At 44.4% G+C, this 13,531-nt stretch overlaps 1 protein-coding gene and 1 long non-coding RNA gene across 3 annotated transcripts in view; one reads left to right on the plus strand and one right to left on the minus strand.

Annotated features, from left to right (window-relative positions):
- The window catches only part of eno4 (enolase 4), a 38,547-nt gene extending 25,016 nt beyond the window's left edge, over positions 1–13,531 (plus strand). The window contains exons 6-13 of one of the 2 annotated variants that reach the window (XM_040033857.1): positions 8–136; positions 339–407; positions 1,429–1,593; positions 1,747–1,872; positions 1,995–2,169; positions 4,904–4,965; positions 11,335–11,452; positions 11,975–13,530. In XM_040033857.1, coding sequence (XP_039889791.1) covers positions 8–136; positions 339–407; positions 1,429–1,593; positions 1,747–1,872; positions 1,995–2,169; positions 4,904–4,965; positions 11,335–11,452; positions 11,975–12,096 — 966 coding nt within the window. In that variant the 3' untranslated portion in view covers positions 12,097–13,530. Of the gene's footprint in view, positions 1–7; positions 137–338; positions 408–1,428; positions 1,594–1,746; positions 1,873–1,994; positions 2,170–4,903; positions 4,966–11,334; positions 11,453–11,974 lie in introns of both variants that reach the window. The other variant, XM_040033858.1, reaches the window with a different exon arrangement.
- Positions 409–730, minus strand: LOC120734832. The gene is made up of 2 exons (XR_005696123.1): positions 622–730; positions 409–510 (listed from the first exon to the last, which is right to left on the minus strand). It is a non-coding gene; the product is annotated as an uncharacterized LOC120734832 (long non-coding RNA).

Raw genomic sequence — 13,531 nt, forward strand, 5'->3', positions numbered from 1 at the left:
TGTTCAGCCTCCGGCACAGTTTCACATCCCTGTTTCCTTGGTGACATTGCTCAGCTGTGGCAAGACCTCGCCGGGAAAACTGAATTTACTGGAGGAAGTGATCCTGATCCCCAAAGTGGGACAACAAGTCAAACAAGTACAAAACAGAAACCTTTGGCTTACTTCTTCCTGTTGTCATCCTCCATAGACTAGCTCACAGTTAGTGTGTAGATCTCCGTGTTTCCTTTTTTGCTGTTTTGATGCAGTAGATTATTAATAAGTCACCTTGGTTTCTTTATATTCTCCATTTTTCACTCTACAGTTTATAAAACATACTGAAATCTGACCTTCTTCCACAGATCATCACAATGGCTCTTGAGGTACAGAAGGAGATGATGAGAATAATGAAAACTTTAACCAATGGCGGGGTGAGGGACATTGCTGTTTATTAATTTTAAGAGTAGGCGCTGAATTCAGCAGATTGTATGAGGGCAGAGAATGCACACGGTGGAGGCAGGATTCAGAGATTTCCTGAAAAATATAACAGAGAATTGTACTCAGTGTTCATTGTTAAATTTTAAATTAATGTATCTGTGCTTATCTAAAGATCTAAAATGCTTCTTAAACGATTCCTCTATTTACCTTTGAATGGTTTGCATTTCATTTTCAGCCCTGCTGACTGACCCCTAGAACTAAAAAACAAAGAGTGGAGAGTGGGAGTTTGACACTCTTGGCTTCTAATAACCTTGCGATGAGGACTGTCTCATTCAGATATACAGTATTAATATAAACTTGTCTATTGTCATCCACATGTAGCTTCAGCTAAGCTACTTTGCAGCAAAAATATCTAAACAAAAACATACTTTCACCAACATTGTCACTTTACAAGTACCAGGTTTGGTTGGACCGCCTTCTACCCTCACAGTTATTTCATTTATTTTCAGTAAGGTGCTGAAAGCAAGTCAGAGGTTTTAGTCTATATTAGGATGATGTAGTCTAATTTTGATGAGCATCTTGCTCACTGCAGCTTCACTCTCCTCTTCATCCTCTGCTCCACTCGTTTTGAAGTCAGACATGTAGTGATTATCTGCTTACAATTGTTTAGTAAGTGGCTAATTATAGTTCCTGCTTTAACCTGGCTGTTCTTTCTGGCCTCTGCCATCTACAAGCCATTTTCATCCAAAGAAGAGCTGCATTGGGTGTTTTTTCTTCTTCTTTCTTCTTCCCCAGATTGTCTGCACCAAAAGTCATGCCATGTTGAAATTCAATAAAATCAGCTTTTGTCTCTATTCCAACCATAGCAAGTTCTACTCACCTTGTTTACATGACTAAATACAGCGAGTTTGTTCCACTGATTAGCTTTACTGAGTAGGTGCACCCAATAACGTGTCTCACAGTTGTTAATGTATATATAATAGTTACTTATGTGAACGATGTGCTTGTTCCAAGGCCAGCGAAGCATTTGTATGTGACAGCGGGGCCCTGGCTGTAAGCCACGAGCGAGCAGAGCAGCCTCTGGATCTGATCGCTGAAGCCTGCACCAACCTTGGAGTTCCACTGGGCACACAGATCCATTTAGCTTTGAACTGTGCTGCTCATGAGCTCCTGGACCCTGTAAGTTCACCAAAAATAGTCAAACACTTTATGGAAAATAATGTGTTGACATGTTCTTGTGAACTTTTTCAAAGCAAATACATCATAAGCATATCAGTTTAAAAAAACAACAAGATTTATCGTCTTCTTGCTGGATTCTCTAATCTCTTGTAGTCTAAGGGGAAGTATGAAGTTGCTACTGGAGTTCTGAAATCGCCCGATGAGTTAGTCGATCTGTACCAAACCCTCATCAGCAAATACCCGGCAGTGGTGGCTTTAATAGACCCATTTAGGCAAGAGGTAAGCAAGGCTAGTAAATAAATCTTGGACTATTTCTGTGTCTTCTCTAAATATAGTTTTGCTGTCAACAAAATGTTCATGATTGCTGTGTATTCATGTTCCTGTGTCTGTTGATTCATAAGGACAGAGACCAGTGGGAGAAGCTGAGCAGTATGATTGGAAACTCGTGTTCACTGCTCTCTGATGTCTCCTACAAGTCACAGGGACCTCCCCTTCCTGGAGTCAGAGGCCATATCTTAAAACATATCAATGAGACAACAGTCAGTGACCTGATCCACATGACATCAGAGCAACAAGGTAACAGCTGGAGAAGAGAAAGATGGCACATGGATGAATGAAGCAAACTGCATAAAGTGCAATGAGTGGTCAGGTAGAGTAGAAAAGCACTATGTAAGAACCAGTCCATTTACCAGTTACATCAGGTCCAAGTAACAGTGAACAACTCAGTTAGTTGCAAAAATGAAACGTTTGCAATAGGAGTATTCCTTATGCTTCCTCTTCAACAGTCAATGATTTCTTCCGCAACCTGTATAATTAATGGTACAATGCATCTGGTACACATTTACACACAGCAGACAGTGATGTTCATCTCAGGTTCACTCTTAAAAATTTGCTGACCTTACTCTCTTACACTCCAAACTGAGTAATATACAGTAACTTGTTGCAAAAAGAACTGATCCAACATATTCTCTCTTTCAACATCTAACATACATGTAAAATACTACATACTACATGCTTCTTGGTGTAATTCAACATGCACAGCTATGACCCAATATTGCATCTTTCTAAATGAGGATTGGATTAAATAAAAAGCCTGTACATCATCAGAAGGGTAAAACTAACCAATCTCAGAGTGGTCTAATCCTGCTGTCACAGCTGGTCAGGCTGGACTCAATGCAGGACTCTGAGTCATACAGGTAAAGGAAGGTTTCTTTACAGAACCACCAGGTAAGATATATACATATGTACAGTGATGAAAGATCACGGCTCCAGGGGATCCAGGGCATCCAGGGGAGGCCCAGGGCATCCAGGGGAGGTCCAGGGCATCCAGGGGATGTTCAGGGCATCCAGGAGATGTTCAGGGCAAGGGTAACACGTCTACACTCCTCTTCACACATTCTGTGACTCGCACGCTCACAGACTCACTCCACACTGAAATCCACTCACGCTCACGTTCATCCAACAGGGTCCACAGGAAACAAGAAGGGTTCCAGGAAGGTTGAGGTAAGTACAACGATCCAATGAAGAACATCACCGACATGTAAGGGTTGAGCTGAGACACATGGAAAAGAGTATTTCTGTGCATGCTCCGAGGACGCTTCAACTAGACTGAGACAAGGTTGACCATGGAGTCAATCTCAAACTGCCCATTGAAGTTGGGAGCCAGTTTCCTGGACTTCTGAAAGCAGTCCATCGGTTTTCCATTGGGCAGCTCAGGTGGCTCTCCAGATGTGGCGGTGCCTGCGTAGATGATGTTGAACAGAGGGAACCATACGCTCACTCTCGACTGTTGGGAACAGCCGCCGTTGGTAGCCCTGTGATGCGACAGCCCGGTAGCAGAAGACGTGAGGCTAATATGGGCATATTCGATGCAAGTGAGGTAAGAACTCCAGGTGCTCTGTTTGGTGGAGGTGAGACAGTGAAGTGCTGCCTCCAACTCCTGGTAGGTACATTCGGTTTGGCCATTAGTCTACAGGTGAAATCCTGAAGACAAACTAACCTTGGCTCCGACTGCCGGACAGAACCCTTTCCAAACTCTAGAGTTGAACTTGTCCCGGGTCTGATACGATGTCCAAGGGGATCGCGTGAAGTTGAAAGACAGGTTTGGTAAGGATTTGGGTGGTTTCTGTTGTGAGGAAAAGCCACGAAATGTGCTGGTTTTGAGAATTGGACAACAATAGTCAGAATTACCATATTTCCTGCAGAAGGAGGAGGCCTGTCATAAAATCAAGTGCAATCTGAGACCATGGTCGTCCGGAGGTCGGCAGAGGTCGAAGTAGGCCTGCAAAAGGAAAGGTTTGAGGCTTATTTTTAGCTCAAGTAGAGCAAGCTAAAATATGCTCCCTGGTATGCCAAGTGTAGGCCACCAGGCGTTCCAGGAAAGAGATGGTCTGACTGATGCCTGGATGCCAGGTGAACCTTGCTGTGTGGTCCCACTTGAGAACTCAGGACTGGACCAGGGTTGAAACGTAGAGCCACTCGGGCGGCCTGGTTCTGGGATCAGGTTTGTTGCGCTGTGCCTCACAAACTGTGGACTTTATCCTCCATGTAACAGCTCCGATAACATGAGGAAGAGTGAGGACTCCTTCAGAACGTCCTCTGAGAAAGAAAACTGCTGAGACAGTGCGTCGGGCTCGACATCCCGTGAACCAGGCCTGTAGGTGATAGAGAACTGAAAATGTGTGAAAAACAGTGCCCACCTGGCTTGATGGGCGCTCATCCGTTTTGCAGTTTGACGATACGCCAGGTCCTTGTGATCAGTGCAGACTATGAATGGTTGGGGCATTCCCTCGAGCCAGTGATGCCAGGGCTAACTTGATGAGGAGGAGTTCTCTATCCTCCACATTGAATTCACGAAAGAAGTAAGCAAAAGGATGTAGCTTACCTTCATACTGCTGCGAGGTGATTAAAAGCAGCCTAAGAAGACTGATCCCACTGAAAGGGAACCTTGGGAGAGGTGAGTGAGAAATTAGACGATCTTACTGATATTCCAGATGAAGCTGCGATAAAAGTTAGTTAAACCCAAAAAGCATTGGAGCTGCTTCCAATCTGGGGGTTTGGACCAGTCGAGTACTCGTCGGACCTTCACTGGGTCTGGTTTGATGTTCCCCTGCTCAGTAATGAAGCCCAAGAAGGAGACTGTTTCCATGTGAAATTCACATTTCTCAGCTTAAACAAATAGCCGGTTTTCCAGCAAATGTTGTAACACCTGTTTGACAGTCTATACGTATATAAAAATATTGGAAATTATTGCCACAATGGTGCATTACTGTAACAGCTAACTGTCTGTTTGTGTCTTGTTGGCATACAGGTTCTGTGTTGATGGGAACTACATGCAGTGAGCCATGCAGTGAGGATTCTTTGTCAGATATAGTAAGTCTTCTTCCTGGTTTCTGAGTGATGCTGCCATGGTGGCGAACAGTGTCAATGTGAATTTCTGTATAAGCAGACGGCAGCCATCTGCTTATACAGAAATTCACATTAAACAGAAATTTGCATGAACTACTTACATTAAAAGTATAGCCAAACCCATAGATTTAAAACAGATATTCGTCTACAAATAGTGACAGAATTTCTGCATGACAGTGCCTTAGCTGAAAAATGATAGGTGCCCAGCAGCCTCGCTTTGTGTGTAACCAGAATGCAACCAGCTGGTAACCAGTTGAGTCACACTATTGCACTGACCAGTTTCAGAAGTATTGTGCTTATCAGCACAGACTCACTTAGAATGATTTCCATTTCATGGCAATATTTTCGCATTTCCAAATTATTATCATTTTTTTTCAAATATTATAAATGAAGATCAGATACCTAGCCCTTTATTTGTAACGTGCAAATAAGGGGATATCTATCTTAAAGCTCAGGAAACTATTTCGACAACTTGCCAAACAGCTAAAAGAGCAAATGAGAGCAGGTCCAGGGATATCCACTACAACCTGAGATTCTGGCAAAATACATTTATATTTAAAAATAGATTCAGGATTTAATGAATAAATGTCGCTTTATTCAAACTAAAATTGATTTGAATTGGGGAAATTGGCTGTCTCAGTGCCAGCTCTGACAGGATGACCAAGACTATTGACTCCCTGTTCACCCTGCAGCGATGTTTGGCCTGGAGGCAGCTGAACTATTACAGCAGGCTCAAGATAGTCATTGCTGTGCCAAGGAGGTGTCAAGGGGCCTCTCCAGGAGATCTAGCAGTTCTAGAAGGTCTAGGGCTTCCACATATCAGCCAGCTTCTGAAGTCCCAGACTTACCCTCGGACCAGGCCAACCAGCCCCATCCCTGTCTCCTCAGCGCAGGGCGACTTGGTCAGCTCTGGAGGCAGACCTTTGGTTGGTGTCTACCTTGACTGAGGGCTAATGCCTGCTGTTCTTCCGTAGACCTTGAATGACCATCTTGATCCTTTCCTCAGTGAGCGACCCCCAGCAATTCCAGATACTGCGGGAAAAACTTGGCCCTCTTGGGAAAAGGTTCAACACAGGAAGTGGATGCCGATAACTGACAAGCTGGGTTCTTTCCCCACTACTTTTTAGTTCTTAAGCGGGGCAGGAGACTTCACTCAATTTTGGATTTCAAGAGGTCTTAACCAATATCGTCAGCCCCTAAGATGCAAGATGCTGATGAATCCGGGGGTGAGGCAGGCTGTCAAAGCTTTAGCTTGCCACCATCAAGCTAAAGTATGTCTACTTCCAGATTCCTATCTGGCAGGGGTACTCCCCCGGGCTCAGGCCAGGGGAGCGGAAACTCCATCCGCAGATGTTCGACCAGATCTGGTGCCACTTTGTAAGAGTAGAGGTCGACCTTTTTGCCTCCAGGAAGTAAACAAATTCCCTCACCCTCACCCACCAGGACTGCCTACTCCTTTTGCTGGGGACTGTTTGCCTCTTGATGTGCAGTCCACCAGTTGGGGAACTGGGGCCACAATTGACACCACCATGCAGTTTCTGCAGTCAGGCTTGAACCTACACCACTGTACTCTGGTCATGTGGACTTTGGTCAACTGCTTGCCCACTGAGCTAAACAACACTGCTCAAGTGGCCTACTCAAGTGCCCTGAGGGTCGTGCCCTCTGAATATCTACTAGATGATAGGAGTGCAGGTCTACAGACAATTCTTACTGTGACCATCACCAGTACTAACCAGCTGATCTACACAATACAGTGGATGCAAAAGTATTCGGCCCCTTGAACATTTCCACATTTTGTCACATTACAGCCACAAACATGAATCAGTTTTATTGTAATTCCAGGTGAAAGACCAACACAAAGTGGTGCACACGTGAGAAGTGGAACAAAAATCATACATGACTCCAAACATTTGTTACAAATAAATAACTGCAAAGTGGAGTGTGTGTAATTATTCAGCCCCCTGAGTCAATACTTTGTAGAACCAGCTTTTGCTGCAGTTCCAGCTGCCAGTCTTTTAGGGTCTGTCTCTACCAGCTTTGCACATCTACAGACTGAAATCTTTGCCCATTCTTCTTTGCAAAACAGCTCCAGCTCAGTCAGATTAGATGGACAGTGTTGGTGAACAGCAGTTTTCAGATCTTGCCACAGATTCTGGATTGGATTTAGATCTGGACTTTGACTGGGCCGTTCTAACACATGGATATGTTTTGTTTTAAACCATCCCATCGTTGCCCTGGCTTTATGTTTAGGGTCGTTGTCCTGCTGGAAGGTGAACCTCCGCCCCAGTCCAGAGAAGCACCCCCAGAGCATGATGCTGCCACCACCATATCTGACAGTGGGGATGGTTCAGAGTGATGTGCAGTGTTAGTTTTCCACCACACACAGCGTTTTGCATTTTGGCCAAAAAGTTCCATTTTGGTCTCATCTGACCAGAGCAGCTTCTTCCACATGTTTGCTGTGTCCCCCACATGGCTTGTGGCAAACTGCAAACGGGACTTCTTATGGTTTTCTGTTAACAATGGCTTTCTTCTTGCCACTCTTCCATAAAGGCCAACTTTGTGCAGTGCACGACTAATAGTTGTCCTATGGACAGATTCCCCCACCTGAGCTGTAGATCTCTGCAGCTCGTCCAGAGTCACCATGGGCCTCTTGGCTGCATTTCTGATCAGCGCTCTCCTTGTTCGGCCTGTGAGTTTAGGTGGACGGCCTTGTCTTGGTAGGTTTACAGTTGTGCCATACTCCTTCCATTTCTGAATGATGGCTTGAACAGTGCTCCGTGGATGTTCAAGGCTTGGGAAATCTTTGTGTAGCCTAAGCCTGCTTTAAATTTCTCAATAACTTTATCCCTGACCTGTCTGGTGTGTTCTTTGGACTTCATGGTGTTGTTGCTCCCAATATTCTCTTAGACAACCTCTGAGGCCGTCACAGAGCAGCTGTATTTGTACTGACATTAGATTACACACAGGTGCACTCTCTTTAGTCATTAGCACTCATCAGGCAACGTCTATGTGTAACTGACTGCACTCAGACCAAAGGGGGCTGAATAATTACGCACACCCCACTTTGCAGTTATTTATTTGTAAGAAATGTTTGGAATCATGTTTGATTTTCGTTCCACTTCTCACGTGTGCACCACTTTGTGTTGGTCTTTCACCTGGAATTCCAATAAAACTGATTCGTGTTTGTGGCTGTGATGTGACAAAATGTGGGAAAGTTCAAGGGGCCGAATACTTTTGCAAGCCACTGTAGCAGCAGTGATGAGTGAGAGGCTTGGTTTCAAGAGTAATAACCACAAGGAACAGTACCTTCCATGGAGAAGCCCAAGATCAAGGTAGCATGCAGGGAAATTGGCCAACTATCAGAGTTGCAGAAAGGTGCGAAGAAGGTGCCTTAGAAATACAGCAAGCTGTCTATACCTGATGCCTTGAACAGGGGAACAATATGAAAACAGCCCCACCAAGACTGGAGACAGAGCAATACTGGAAGAGCATATGGGAGAAGGCTGTAACCCATAACGGCAATGCTCAGTGGCTAGTGGATCTAAAGCAGACCACCGCAACTGCACCGAACAGGATCCAGTAACCACCACAAGCGCAGAGAAAGAGTCTCAAGCAAGAAGAGTTGGACAGCACCAGGCCCTGAAATGATTCACGCCTACTGGTTGACTGTAATCCATGAGCCTCTGGCAGCACAAATGAACCAGCTGCTAATTTACAAGACACACCTGGAATGCCTAACTGAAGGCCGGACAGTCCTGATCCCCAAGGACCCCAGAAGGGACCAGTCCCATACAACTACCGGCCAATAACCTGCCTCAGTACCAGACGCTCCTGTCAACTATCATAGCGGCTAAGATGAACAGGCACATGGCTCAATATATGAGCGGGGCACAGAAAGGAATTAGCAGGAATACCAGAGGAGCAAATCATCAGCTGCTGGTAAACAGAGCAGTCGCCTGAGACTGGATGACCAGACTGACCAGCCTGTGCACTGCCTGGCTTGATTACAAGAAGGCCTATCACTCGGTGCCCCACAGGTGGATCCTGGAATGCCTAGAATTGTACAAGATCAACAGGACCCTAAGAGACTTCATAAGGAATTCAATGGGGATGTGGCGTACAACATGTGGGATGATATCAAGCTGTATGCCAAGAAGGCATGGGACATCGATTTACTGATCCACACCACCAGGATCTACAGCAATGACATCGGAATATCATTCAGACCGGAGAAGTGTAGTTGGATGTAAGTAAAGGGAGGGAAGGTAGTCGGAACTGAGGGGATCGCACTTCCAGAAGGCAAAATTGCAGACATTGAGGGCAATAATAAGTACCTGGGAATCCCGCAGGCAAATGTAAACCAGGAAGATGCCGCTAGGAAAGCCGCAATCACCAAATACCTACAGCGGGTCAGGCAAGTCCTGAGGAGTCAGCTGAACGGTAAGAACAAGATCCAGGCTATCAACACCTATGCCCTGCCCGATCAGGTACTGCAGGGGCATTTCATATGTATATAGTGATAACACTACACACCTGTGGAACTTCAGGTTGGGGGTTTGACTCTCAACCAGGGGGGTCTGTATCCAGTAAGGGTCCCTGTCAGATACATAGATCAGATACCTAGCTGGGATAATAAGCTGGCCAAAGGAGGAGATAGAAGCCAATGACCTCAAAACAAATCCAGCACCTGTACTGTACGCTAAGCAAAATGGTGGAGGCCGGGGACTGGTGAGTGTTAGTACCATACTCCAGGATGAGACAATGAACATCCATGAGTACATCGGGAAGATGGCCTCAACCGACCGCGTGCTTAGAGAATACCTAAGCCAGCAAGAACCTGAGAAAGAAAAAGAGCAAGGAGAAGAACCAATCATGGAAGGACAGGCCTCTGCACGGTATGTACCACCGGCAGATGGAGGAGGTGCGTGACATCCAGAAATCCTACGACTGGCTGGACAAAGCCGGACTGAAAGGTAGCACAGAGGCACTAATCATGACCGCACAGGAACAAGCTCTGAGCACAAGATCCATAGAGGCTGGGGTCTATCACACCAGGTAAGACCCCAGGTGCAGGCTGTGTAAAGATGCCCCTGAGACAATCCAGCACATAACATAACGCCCCCAGGGTGGTGGAGAATGACCAAGCTAAGATCCTGTTTCCTAACTCATCCAAGTGACTTCTTCAGTCTTGCAGTCAGCTGAGACTGAACAAGTCACCTGGATGAGTGACGATACGTTTCTCCCACTGAAAAACATCCAGATGAACAGAATAAACTTTTTGGGAGTATAGCTACATCTATCACTACGCCCTTCTTCCCCTGCTTGCCCACATGTCCTATGTCCAGCTGGTTAGCCATCACCAGTTTTTCCATCTGTATCTGTGTCCCACAGGATCTTTGTCAGGTGGTTGACATATATATATGTGTGTGTGTGTATCAGTTGATATTTGATTTATATCCACCATTGTTTTCAAGGTCAGCTACAAATTTATCGGTCTAAAGTTGAAACAAAGCTTAATTTGGAAATAATTTAGAAACTATGGTTCTTATAAGTGTGGCGTGTGTTGTGAAGAAAGAAAGGTAAAACAATAAAAGTGTGGGCTTTGTAAATACTCCCTGGAGCGTGAGGTGCCATGGCAGAGGTTTGTGCTCTTTGGGTGCTTCTTGTTACCTTTTTGTCTTTGTTTTAGTCTATTTATGTGTTTGCATTCAGGTAATGTTGTCTATTTCAAAGTGTTGATGTCTGAGACTGATAGTGATTAATCATGACAAAATAGTAAGGTTATTGTTGTGTTAATTTCAGAGTGGTGGATATAGGTAACCATGTTACAATTTATTATTAACATCAGTTGTATTTGAGAATGTTAGAAAGATGCAGTTTGCTATGATGACGAGAACAAAAGAGTTTTTCGATATTCAGTTAATTCCTTTGGTTAAGCTCAGAATTGTCATATTACAATATGACAAAAAGCAGATAAGAGAATAAAAGATAGTCCATTCTTTCCTTGTCGGCTGCACAAAAACTGACCAGAGACGGCCATTGGACTACACACTGCATTTTATTGTTTATTGTATGATGCTGCTCTGAACTCCATTTTAAGCAGACTCATGGAAATGAGTAGTATCTCAGGTAACAATTTCAAGGAGGATTGTTTATTAAGATAGCGAGATCAAATATCAAGTAATAAAAAACTGGACCTGTACAAGGGTCACTAATAACCCCGACTGTCCATCCGTTTGCTATGGAACTGTTCATCTATTTTGATTAACAAGCAGTGTAAATAGATGAAATATTGCTGTTTGTGTCTCAGACTGTGCTTTTCTTCTCGTTCAGGCTGTGGGTCTGGGCCTCCACTATGTCAAACTGGGAGGTCTAAGTGGGGCTGAGAGGATGACTAAATACAACCGGCTGATTTCTATAGAAGAAGAACTGGCCCAACAGGGAATCCTTGGTAGGTTTTTTTTTCAGCCTTCCTTGTGATTTTCTTTGGCTGGACAGAGAAACAAGGCCAGACAAAGCCCGAGAGAGAGAACGGTAGTAGTAGTGTCTGGGTTTGGGAACACGTCTCTCTCTTACTGCTGGATATGAAAGGACACGGTGTGTGAGGAATTGTACAAACGCGTGTTTGTGTGTGTGTGTGAGTGTAAGAGTGAAAACCCCCTACCTTGGATCTGTTAATTGGCCACCTAATTACACACAAGGACAAATACTTTCCCATCCATCATTTCTGAAAAAGCAGGCAGGGGCAGCAGAGGGTTAATGAGAGATGAGTACACGTCTGTCTAATCAGCTGCCATAAGCCGGCATTATTCAGCATGTTTATCTGTGTTTAATGTTTGTGTTCATTCTACACGAAGTGAAAGGGTTAACGTTCCCCAGCCGCAGCAGTACAAATGCTATTTCCATCCAGTTGTCGTAGGTGTCTACGCTCCAGCTTTTGTACATTCACTTTATTTAATTTTGTCTCATCCAGTCTTTAAGGAGAAGCACCCTCCTCCACTGTTCCCTGACAACCCACATAAGCATTCAGGCACCGAGGGAGCAAGGTCTGGATTGGAGGAACACAGCTCACATCTGATTCAGACAGATCTTTGAAGGTGTCTTCATGATAATATAATATATTTACCTTTCACAATTCAGTTTTGCAGTTAACACCACCTGTAATAATCTGCTGAGGTGATTATAACCGTTGTGGATCGATCCAGGGTCACCATTGTATGAGCACCATTCTGCTACGTTTACAGCTGTGAAAAAAGTGTCTCTAACAGTTTGAAATATGAGTTCTTGCCAAGAAAAACATAAAATATATTCACATTTTAAAGCTTCAGACTGGGAGGAAATCACACACAGTGCTATGTACAATGATGTCATTTTAATTTGAAATAAAAACCAGAACGATTTTAAGGGACAGAAGTTCAAGCCAGTTCAAGCCCCAAACAAGTGCACATGGAAGATTTGCTTTTATATCTTAAATCTGCTGGATGGTGTTTGAAGGAAACGTTTGTATGTTTACTCCTCAGCAGTAAAAGAATGAGGGGGTGTTGTCATCAGTGTCAGGTGTACTAAAAGTCTCAGACAGGTTTGTGCCTCAGTGACCTCAACCTCAAGGTCAGAGGTCAAGTTTTCTGAAAATCTTGGAAATGGGATGAAATTAGATTTTGATTCAGTGTCAGTGTGTATTCAGTGTTTGCATTTTTCAGCAAATAAAAGAGAAAATGATCACGCGTGGCCCAGAAGCATGTTTTCCTGCTGTCTTCCATTTCTGCAGGTCTGCATGTGCGTCGATCCTGAATATCTCCAGGCAGTAAAAGATTTAACTGAATATCAAATTAATGGAATTAATTTCACAGCTCTGAAAAGAGGTTCATTTATCGCAGTCTTAATTTAAAAGAACTAAAAGATGAGACCACAGTGAAACATTTTAATGTCACAGCTGACGGTGACACATTTTGTTAGCAATCTGATTTAAGAGTGTGACAGTTGAGTCATCGTGTTCGCTGCGCCTGTGGGAGCTTTAAAAGAGCTGGGTAAAGAAAAGGCTGATAGACAGACATATACAAGTACAGAGCGCTGACAGCGTTATCAAACACTGCCTGCCCCTAGTCAGCACGGGACGTGAGCAAAAGGCTCCTGTGTAACTGGGCAGCACCTGATGGCTCGCATCCTGCGGAGGAAGTGATTGTGTCTGTGTAACAACAGAAGAGGAAAGACCCAGAGGTGCAGCTCCTGCAAAAGTGGAGGAGCTGCATGGACCAGACACAAAGCTGCATCAATGTGTCACATCACTTTATCATTGAACATAGTACTGATCACCAGGGGTTATAATTTATGCACAGTTTATAGTGCCACAGTCAGGGGTTAAAGCGGGCTAGTGTTTGGTTTGGTTTACTCAGAGGTACAAAAAGACGAAGGCAGGACAGGTGAGGAAGAAGACAAGGAGAGGGATACCTGACACCTCACTCTGGATCACTTTATTGGTGAAGAAAACCTTTGAACAGTGAATTCTAGGATGAGTTTTGAAGACACTGCA

Source organism: Simochromis diagramma, unplaced genomic scaffold (assembly GCF_900408965.1).
Source record: "Simochromis diagramma unplaced genomic scaffold, fSimDia1.1 OVJJ01000176.1, whole genome shotgun sequence".
Lineage (NCBI taxonomy): Eukaryota > Metazoa > Chordata > Actinopteri > Cichliformes > Cichlidae > Simochromis > Simochromis diagramma.